Genomic DNA, 11,472 nt, shown 5'->3' on the forward strand with positions numbered 1-11,472 from the left:
AGTTTCCAAGCTAATGCTAACCGCAAGCCTCTAGTTCGCGATCAACACGGTCTCCACATGCAAACCCAGAGACCCGGTCGGTCAAGCAGTACATACACACACCCTCCGCCGGGTCTAAGTTTTCAGAATTTTGTGAAATAATGCATTGAAAATGTTTTCTAAGATGGAATATGCTGGCATAGGCCAGGGCAAAACGAGTGTATAGTTGACTGCTACAAAGAGTTTAGATTCTCTGCCCGAGCCCGACCCCACCACTATCTTCGGCCGGGCCGGGCCGGGCTTAGCCCTTGATCTAGCATTTGTGCTTTTTTGTGTTTAATAACTTAAAATAATGACTATATGTCCAGCTAGAAAACTCGCATCTCTCTCCTCCCTCCATTTTTGTGTTGCTGCATGGTGTACATGTGAGTTATCCTCATGGTAAAAACGTGACTTGTGACATCACATCCCGAGACGCAAGAGGAAAGCAAAAATATATATTTTTACTAAGGAAAATGACAAGAATAATTGTAACGCACAGTGACTTGAATAAATAACTTTAATCTTATTACTGGTTTGGAAATATTAATGCTTTAGATTACTCGTTACTAGAGCTGTCACAAACTATTATTTTTCAAACAATTAATCTAGCGATCATTTTTTCGATTAGTCGACTAATATAACAATTCATTTAAAGTTACACGACCAAACAAAAGTAACATAGTAACTGTAACTGTCGTTGGTAACTTATTTGTGGAAAAAACACCGCAGTTGTAGGCGGAGCAGCATGGTCAGCCCTCCCAACCGAGACTTCAGTGAACTTTCCCCCAGAAAACAGCCTCCGTCCCCGCAAGTGACAGAGTCACGCAGCAACCTGTTTACTGATGGTGATTATGTAATAATGTAATTTAGCAGGACAATGATGGGAGGGTCGAGGCCAAGGTTGAGACCCTCAGGAGGTGGACGGTGGGGGGGCGAAGGCTGAGATTCTTGGGTAGGCCGATGGCGGGGACGAAGGCTGAGACCCTCTGGAGACCGATGGTGGGGACGAAGGCTGAGATCCTCCGGGGGCCAACGGCGGGGCAAAGGCTGAGACCCTCTGGAGGCCAGGAGATTCAGCGTGGGCTGGGACTCAATGGAGGCCGGCAGAAGCAGCATTGGCTGGGACCCACTGGAAGCTGGCGGATGGGCATGGGCTGGGAACCACTGGAGGCGGCGTAGGCTGGGACCCACTAGAAGCCGGCAGAGGCGGTTTGGGCAGGGACCCATTGGAAGCCGGTGGAAACAGTGTGGGCTGGAACCCACAGGAAGCCGGTGATGAAGGCAGGGATCCTCTGGTAGTGGCAGAAGCGGCGCAGGCTGGGACCCACTGGAAACCTGCGGGGAAGGCGTGGGCGCTGGCTGGCAGTCTCTGGAGGCCGCCGACGAAAGTGTAGGCGCTGGCTGGAAGTCTCTGGAGGCCTGCGATGAAGGCGTAGGCGCTAGCTGGCAGTCACTTGAGGCCGGCGGTGAAGGCTTTCTGGAGGCCAGTGGCAAAGACAAAGTCTGTATCCTTCAGGAGGCTGGCGGTGAAGACGAGGGCCCTCAGGAAGCTGGTGGCAGAGACAAAGGCTGACACCTTCAGGAGGCCGGCTGGGGGTGTAGGCTGGGATTTCCAGGATTGAGACTGAGGCATGGGCTGGTAGCTGGGCTGTGGCTGAGGCATGGGCTGAGGCCAAGGCATGGGCTGGAGCTGAGGCATGGGCTGGTAGCTAGGCTGTGGCTGAGGCATGGGCTGGTAGCTGGGCTGTGGCTGAGGCCAAGGCATGGGCTGGGGCTGGAGCCTAGGCACAAGCTGGAGCTGAGGTGTGGGTTTGGGCTGGAATGCTGGGAGCTAGCTGGGAGTTGCTACTGTTAAGCCTGCAAAGCACGACCCCTCTGAGATCAGCAACTTGAGCAAAGAACTCAGTGGCACATGGAACTTCCTTCAACCAAGGCTTTTCAGACAGGTTTTTGTCAAACTCGGAAATAGCCTGTAGTATCACCCCCATGTCTGTCTTGCCATCAAGATCCCCCCACAATTGGTCTCCCAGCCTACAAAGCTGTAGGCCATAGTATGCTGGGTCCATTTCTGGTCCGTTCAGTCTGTCAGGCTGGGGTTTAAGGGGAAGGCCAAGGATATGGGAGGTGGACCCAAACGCAGTTACTCACAAGACAAGAGGCAGGATAGAGGGGAAACAGAAAGCAAGCTTTATTTTCAAAGCTGAACGCAAAAACCAAGGGAGCCAGGTACAAAAAACAGACAAAGAAGACAAAGAAAGCAGCAAGACAGAGTAGCAACAAAAAACAGCAAGGCAAAGTACAACCAAGAAGCAAAGTTCAAATCAAAAATGCAAAACTCAAAACAAAAACATACCACGAGGAGACTAATATAGGCAGGCTTCATTCAGTGATTGAAGCAAATATTATTGACATTAATTGAAGTTTTACAGTATATAGAACGAACATTGAACACTCCGAGTGAGCTGTGCTGTGATAAACATGGAACAACATCTTTTCTTTGACATGAAACTGTAAATAATCAAAACAGTGGGGACCTGCAGTGCATGAAGCAAATGTTTCTACCTTATTCATGGAATATCTATTCAGACAGTCCAGTAACCTACACTTTTGTAATGTTAATGTCTTAAAATAAAATAAAGTACACAATTCTGAGAAATATGAGAACAATGAACTTTTACCCTGAGGGATCATTTATAATAAAGTGCTATTATAAACGAAAAAGTAGGCTACTTAAATTCTTGGCGCTTGTATAAAAAAAAAAGAGGAAAAACTGCATTTCATCTCAGTGTCACTGATTGCCAGGTTCTTTCTGTCCACTGTCAATGTCGGGTCTCACAGGTTATTTGCCAAAAACACAAGAAAGTCCACATGTGAAGAGGCCAGTGCCGATCTCTTTTTTCTCACTATATTCCCGGTGGAGGAAAAGACGCGTTGAAAGCGCACTGAGGATCCGGGGATGGAAAGATATTTCTTTGTCATCTGGGCGACGTGAGGGTATTTCCCATAGCCCAAAGTTTTCCACCACATGAGAGGGTTTTGTTGAGCATGTATTGGAGACGCTTGTTCATACATCAACATCTCTCTTTGACGCAGCAGACTGATGTTCTGGTCTGACTCTGGACTGTTCGCACAATATGTGTCTCTGAAGAGATCCCCCATAGCTGTTAGAGCAGTTTTCCCAGTGGTTGCTGATCACAGGGTTGTCTGGCACCGATTTCACTGCCTGTGCCACCTGCCACATTCACCTGTTTCATCTCCTCCAGTATAGCTGCCTGCACCTCTTTTAAATAAATGAGGCGATGAAAGCATGGATACAGGTAACTAGCTTTGTTCAGCAGCATAAATGCGCCCTTTTCCACACTAAACCGCTTCTCCAGATCGGTGATGATTTTTGTCTTCATTTCTGACAACGCAGGTGGTTCTGGTTCGTCTGGTGTTTGTATGTTCAGTTGAGAGAGAGGAACATATTTTATAGGCAGTACAGCCGACACAGTTGGTTATTTGTCAGTTGACAGTGCTTCTGTTGCCACTTTGAAGGGTTTAAGAACCTCTTGTACATGTAGTAAATAAGTAAACATAATATGTTTTGACATTAGGTCAGGTTTGCATTTGACCAGTTTAACAACATTTTCACAAAGTAAAGTGCATTTGCATTTGTCCAACCTATTACAAATTTAATACACTACGCTCACCTTTGCCATTAGGGACCATTCGCTTGTAGTCAGCTCCATTCTAGACAGTTTTTTTTTCTCAAAGATGACAGCAGAGACAGCTGCATATCATGTCATATGAGCTTTTCCATCACAACGAACAGGTTTTAATCAGCTTCTCCGTTTCCAATCCCAAAAGTTTTTGTTTTTGCTGGAGATCGTAGCTGTCGGTGCTAGATTTGCTGAAATGTGCTACCGCCACTTTCAGCCTACCAACGGGTGCTTCAATGGCTTTGGCCCTAAGCCCCTTATGCATAGCCAAATTAATTGTGTGTGCTACACATGGTATGTTCACTGTTTCAAGATGTCTCTCCACTGCATTGACGTAATTAGTAGCATTGTCTGTTGTTACAACAATCACAGATCCCCCTTTTATGCCATAAAAATACAAGATCTGTTGAATGCATTTGCCTACATGCTCTGCAGTGTGGCTTTCCGTAAGCTCTTTTGTCTTAAGCACAAAGTCATGCATTTCCCAGTCACTTGAAATCCAGTGGGCCGTTGCTGTAACATAGGATGCTGTTGCTAGGGAGGTCCACCTGTCCGTGGTAAGAGCTACATCTTGGTCTTTGAGTAACTCCTCCATATTGTCTGATGTGCATGGCATGAATGGTAAGCTAACTGTAGCTTACACAGTTTGCATACCACTTTATCTCGATGTTCCACATTTTTGTCGTCTACTGACCAAAATCCGAAGTATTTCCAAATGGGGCTTTTGAGGTTGCTTGGAGTCCATACCACTCTCTCTGTTGCTGAGTTGGGCTCTGACCTTTCTGCCTTTTGGATTTCTCTCTGCCATCTGCATCATGCTATGCATGTGCGACTCCTGTGACCTGGCCCTGACCCATCATGCAGTGCGCCCACTCCCAAAGCAGCCGCCTATGGGTTTTTTTCCACGGTCGAAAATTAATTTGCACAATTGAATCTCTGCTTTTTTTTCGTTTTTATTATATATATTTGAATTTAGAATATTCACTGACAGCCTAATGCATGCATCTCAAAGCATCACACCATTCAAAAGCCCATCTGTTGCTTGTTATGTAAATACTTTGACACACACTAACACCACAATTGTTTTATGCCTTTTGAAGAAATGGCGTTTATCATAGATTAATATCATCAATCTGGCAAGTCCAGCATAGTGGGTTATAGAAATAAAAACAAATCTATAAGAATGTTATCCAGGAAACAGGAGGTAATTGTAACACTCTTGGGCATCTGGTCAATCTCTTCTCCAAGACCTCATCTCACCTGTCTGTATGTCTTAGTAAGCAGTATCTGTATAGCTTCGGGTTTTAGTGCAATGAATAAACAGGACCTGACCTTTGACCCTGTGAAACGGCACCGTCCTCTCTAAGCAAGAAATATCTTCTTGAATCTTAAATAGATAATATATTGTATGCAGCGCATTAAAACAAAGTTTTGTTACAAATCAACAAGCCTCAAAACTTTTGTTCTCCGAAGGAGATGTTGAATGTGAAAGATTCATTAATTAGTCACGAATTAGGATCTCAGAATTTCCGAGACTTGGGTTGTGCTACAAGCAGTATGGCATTTATGCTTGTGTTTTCATCTTTTACATTTTTAAAACAAGTCCATGTCTACTTCAGTTGAATGCTGTAATGCTTTATGCTGTGAAGCTCCAGAAATGTTTAGTGGACTATCAAACTTCATCTGACTTTCGCTCAGCATGAGGATGAGTTGATAATGAAAAAAGTTTCATGATTAGGTCACCCTCTCCTTTACCATTGCTTTTAACAACGTTTTAAACAAAAGCCTGTATTGTTTGTACATTTTTTAAAGTTACTATTTGTAATGTGAATTTTGATTTGTTTACATTTAGCAGACACTTTTTTGCCAAAGTGATTTACAGTAATTCATACATTCAAACACTGATAGCAGTGGCCAGGCACGTCGTTAGACCTGGGCATTTGAGGCTATAGCCCCGGATCTCTGAGCCTTAAAAAATAAAATAATAATTATATATACATACATATATATACATACATATATATATATATATATATATATATATATATATATATATATATAGATGTATTAATGTATGTATATATATATAATTATATATATTATATATATATATATATATATATATATATATATATATATATATATATATATATAAATATACATATATATGCATATATATTATAATTATTATTATAATAATTATATTCAAATATAATTGCCTTATGATGAAAATAGCCCAAGGAGTTTTTATGTGGTTAAATATCGAACAGCCAGCAGCCACAAATGCAACATTGTCACCAGCGCAAATTGCAGAGGCTGACCTGGCTTTTCTTATGGCATATATATATAGGCAGAGTCAGAATCATTTGTTGCAAATTCAACATCAGTATTATTCTTTCCCCCTCTATGTGTCACTGATATTACCAGAGCTAGTTTATAAGCCTACTGTTAAGTACCATTGCAGCGTTTATAGTAGTTAGTTATTATGGATATACAAGGTTAATGTTCTCTAGAAAACATTACAAAAATGTTTAGTGATAACCTTCTTAACATTTTTACTAAAAGCCCTGTTAGAACATTATGCTCAAATGTTCTTAAACCATTTTTAGATGAAGTTTTTAATGTTCCTGGAATTATACTATTTTAGAGTTGGATAACATGCTTTGAAAAATCTATAAATGTTTTTATATGTTCCATAAATGTTCTGATAATTTCCTTAACTATTGGAATTGGACTATTAACACATGTAAAAGTTGAATAACATCAATATACAAAAGTCTTTCAACAGAATTATTTATTTATACTATTTAAGTTAAAACAAGGGTTAGGGTTATGTTTTTTCAATTGCACTTTCCCCCCAAAAAATCAACAAAAACTGGCAAAGCCCCCAGACATGTGCACTTTAAACCTAAACATTAAACGTAACTTTTTGCCAACAACAATAATGTAAAACACTTGTGTTGATCTGACATTGTCATCCTCCTGAATTTATCTGTAATTGTGTCACCCAGATTGTCCATACTGGCATTTTACATGCATATTACATGTCTTTCAATCCCAGGAGAGGGATCCGACTCTCTTGCTCTTCCTGAGGTTTCCTCCATTGCTCACCCAGTAGTAAATCCGTCCTATGTAGCCTGTGCTGTAGAATACATATTGTAAAGCCCCTTGAGGTAATTTTGTGATTTGTGATATTGGGCTTTAAAATAATTTGTTTGACTTTACCTGAATATCTATGACTCATTTATTGCAATTGCTTGTGATTTTCACAAGTTAGAATGACGCTTAGGTAGCATGCTATGAGTCATGATCCACAAATGGCCTGTTGGAGATAAATCTAAAACTTGTCCATGTTCACACTGTAAATTTGATCATCAATGTATAGCTCACAAAACCAGGTGAATTACATCTAAGATACAGTACACACCAGGTTGTAGGCACTGATAATATTGCCACCTGGTCACCTTTCTTTTGATATTCTCAATTTGTCCTGGAAAAGTAGAGACTAGGACAAATGGACATCAGGGAAGGGGACAGTCATGTCAATTAATCCCCTACCCCAATATCATTCAGAAGATGTTTTGTTACACTTGGATGTTCTCACCAATTTAAAGGTAGGCCTACTAGGCCTATGTGTCAGAATCAGAATGACACTGATGGCCATTAGGGCAACTGCAGACAGCAACCTTGCACAGGAGCGAGCAGCTAGTGTCCAGACAGCATGGATCTGGCATTAGTTGCTGTGTAGCTGATAAAGTCATTTGCAAACAGCAAACTAGCCAATTAATCAGCCCTGGGACGGCTGGGAGTCTAGATGGATTAGCGATGTCATTGTGGTGTGTTTGGTTGTGTCGTGGCTTGCATTGGCTTTTCTGAGGTAACTTAGCCTGCTTCCCTGGAACTGGCATGGGTTTATGACATTTTATTCAAAAAAAGTTCTGTCATCTGTTATCGAAGGCCTTAAAAACATCCCCAAAACATTTTCCAAATGTTGCTTTGAGAATGTTCTTCCTTTGTTAACATATAACATTACAGAAACGTTTTATTAAAAAAAAACATTCTGTAATCTGAAGCCTTAATAACATCCTGAAAAGATTTTTTGAACGTTGCAGTGAGTGAGAATGTTATTCCTTTGTGATGTAATATTGTGGGACTTATTCATAAAACAATGTCCCTGAAACATCCTCAGTGTTGCAGACAAAATGTTCTACCTTTGTTAACATATCACATTACAGGGATGTTGTAGAAAAAATGTTGTGTGATCTGAGGCCCTAATAACATCCTGAAAACATTTTTGAAATGTTGCTTTCGGAATGTTCTTCGTTTGTTTTCATGTAATATTCTCGGAATGTTTTATAGGAGAACATTCTATAATATCTGACCTCACCCACATCGCCAAAACATTCCCGAATATGTTACAGTAAAAACTTAATTCCTATGTTAACATATCACATTACAGGAACGTTTTAGAAAAATGTTTTGGGATTGTAGGCCTTGACAATATTCTGATAACATTTTCCGCATGTTGCTGTGACAATGTTCCTCATTTGTTATCGTATAACATTGTGAGAAAGTTTTATAAAAAACGTTCTGTAGGGAGTGCCGTTTAGCTCAGTTGGTAGAGCGCGCGTCCCATGTGCTGAGGCTCTGCAGCGGACCTGGGTTCAACTCCTGGATCCCCTTTCCCTTGTCATTCCCCCTCTCTCTCCCCGTTTCCTGTCATATCTTCAGCTGTACTATAATAATAAAGCCATAAAAGGCCAAAAAAATACTTAAAAAAAACAAAAACTTTCTGTAATCGGAGGCCTTAAAAACATGCCAAAAACATTTTCTAAATGTCGCCTTGAAAATGTTCTTCCTTTGCTATTTTGTAACATTATGGGAATGTTTTTTTGAAGAACATTCTATAATCTGTTACTTCAACAACATCACCAAAACATCTTCAGAATGTTGCAACTAAAACATTCTTCCTTTCTTAACATTTAACGTTATAGGAACATCCTTAAAATGTTATTTGTACATTACATAAAAACGTTTTTTTAAAACATAATAAGAACTTGTAGGGAATGTTAGCCAATGTTGTGGGAACATTACCTGCTAGCTGGGACATCATCTCCCCCAACCCCTGAGGAGGAGCAGTGATAGCTTGTTTGCACATATTCAGCAGTCACGCAGTGAATTCAACCTCTATATGGTAACCTTATGTGTTGTTAATTATTCTAATTTCTAATTTTGCCTGCTGTGTTAAATCAAATCGGAATTGTGGTCGTGGGTGTAGTCCGGGTGCGAGACTCTGTTAAATGACCCTACAAAGCCTACTGTAGGACTAATGCAGATAGACAATGAAGCGAAGAAATTATAATAAGGAATGTTCTACCTGCTCTAATAGCCTATGCACACAGCACAGGTCTTATGACAGGCCATAATATCTTTAACATAAACATTACTCAGTGGGCCTATAGTGAGGAAAAATTAGCTTTATTTGTGATTAAAATATGACGATGAGGACCCAATGATTGGCCTTCCTTTTCTTCTCAAACTATGTTGAAATTGCATCTTTAACAGCCCAATTTTCAAAATTTCCGGGAGGGATAAAGCCCTGGATGTTTTGCACTCCTAGCAACGCCCGACAGTGGCTGCCACGCAAGGTGCCAACCAGCACATCAGGAGCTTTTTGGGGATCGGTATCTTGCCCAAGGACACTTCACGATGCAGACCAGGGGAATAGAACAAGCGACCTTCAGATAATAAGACACTGGCTCTATCCCTGAGCGACTGTCGCTTATAATACCCACGCTTTGTTTTTTCCCAACTTATCAAAAACTGATGATTTAGGGTGGCAGTCAAGTGGGGACAAGTTGGGAATGAGACTCAAAAATCAACTTTTCAATAGCAGGCTTCCTTTAAATTGCAAGTTGAAAGACAGGACATTAACTGACAATACGAGAAAACCAAATCAATACAAAGAAATAAGCTTTACAAAAGTTTAATCAGAGAACAAAGGCATGTAGTTGTTTTCATCATCTTCTCATCAGCAAGTAGCTGCCATTCATTTTGCTAAATACATTTCAATGAAATTAGACCTTTTATGGTTTATGGAGTTAATGTACTGCTTGGAATGATAAAAAAAAACTAAACAAAAAAACCGTAATAAAGTGAAACAAATGTTAACTTACATTCAGGAACATGCTCAGCAGCAGGCTAAGTTGCAGTGATCTGTATTAAGAGGAGTAGGCCTAAATCGTGAAAAACGTTGGTATTCCTTTCCAAATGAGACCTTTTGGGAATGGGCGGAACAGGAGGTAGCCCAAACAACATCAATGTCTGGACTGGAAGCTCTGCCTGTCCTGTTTTCTGTCATTGCTTACATGTAACAGAGCCTTTATTAAAAAACCATGACTTTTTTTCTCTCTGAAAATGATTCGAGATATCATGAGAATTACCTTGTGCTTCAATACTTCATCTCAGTCACACAATGTCCACATTAACCTTACATTGATTTTTTTCACTGCGCTCACGTACGGGCCAAGAGCCAGAACACAAATACAGCTGCATGTTAACCTAAAGCAGTAAAATGACGGATACGCTGCGAGTTAGCTTTTTTAGTGAAATGTCCTAATTTAATGTAGAATGGTGCTGCTGATCGAGGAGGCTTGAGAATACTGCAGTCAATGCAGCCTGCAATATGTAATAGTGCAGACAGGTTGCTTAAAAGAAGACACGACACAGAAAGCGTCTGAAATCTTGCTCGAGCAGTCTGTAATCTGAGGACGGACGGATGTCAAAGAACAAACCTCGTAACCGTGTTTCTACCTGGACTCTGCGCTTTACATCTTAAACGTTCATGTTTCATCACACGAACACCACCAGCCTGTGAACGCCTCTCTCTGGTTTGTTTGACAAATTACTGAGGGTGCAGCGGAAACGGAGCAGGTCTGGGATCAGCAGCACTTCACTGCCAGTGTGAGAATACAGGCTGCTTGTGTCAGCCGAGGATGTTATAGAATAAAGAATCGACCTACATGAAGCAAACAAAAGCGGATGCGGAGTCAGTTTGAATCGCATTGTCCTCTCTCTATCTCTAGTGACGGGCATCATTCTGTGTATCCTACTGCAGACTCTGCCAATCCAAGCTGACTCGGTGTGAAATTGAAAATTGTCTTACCTGCAGAGCCGCCATCAACATCCATATCCCAAAAAGATGCATTTTGTGATGTTTAATTCCTCTTTCCAGACCTGACGGAGACCGTGACGCAGCGCTGGACGTCAGATTATTAAATCCCAGTAAACCCCGGCGGCATAAAGCAGATTTCGTCTCCCCACCAGCCTGCCTCCGTGTCTGTCTGCGGTGCGCGACTCAGCGGATCTCGAGCCAGCCTGCGACGGACTCAATGTCGGCCCCTATATGCGCCCACTAGTGGACATCAGGAACACTGAGCCTTGCTTCAGAGATGCAAAGATACCGGTTGTCTGTTACGGAGTCTTGATGATATCAGACAAATTATCTAGAACTCATTCAGCAACACATCAGCTATTTGTTGGAGATTAATTGACTGATCTGCATAGCAGCACAACTCAAATATTCAGATGACAGCCGTTTTTGGCTCAAAGTGTCCCAGTTTAGGTCCCACATCCAATGAGGTTGCGAATGAATAATAGCCAAGGGGGGGCGTCCAGACCTTCCACGAAAAAGATATACTCACCTCCTCAATAAGTTTTATCAGATATCAAATTTATATCTTGAAATGAG

The 11,472-nt window shown here is 41.4% G+C and overlaps 1 protein-coding gene across 1 annotated transcript in view; it reads right to left on the minus strand.

Moving 5' to 3' along the window:
- Window positions 1-11,131, minus strand: part of LOC115591395 (cadherin-2-like) — a 147,695-nt gene extending 136,564 nt beyond the window's left edge. Inside the window, exon 1 of the mRNA XM_030433389.1 lies at window positions 10,888-11,131. Coding sequence (XP_030289249.1) covers window positions 10,888-10,929 — 42 coding nt within the window. The 5' untranslated portion in view covers window positions 10,930-11,131. The remainder of the gene's footprint in view (window positions 1-10,887) is intronic.
- Window positions 11,132-11,472: the final 341 nt, after the last annotated feature.

This window comes from Sparus aurata, chromosome 11, assembly GCF_900880675.1.
Source record: "Sparus aurata chromosome 11, fSpaAur1.1, whole genome shotgun sequence".
Classification (NCBI taxonomy): Eukaryota; Metazoa; Chordata; class Actinopteri; order Spariformes; family Sparidae; genus Sparus; species Sparus aurata.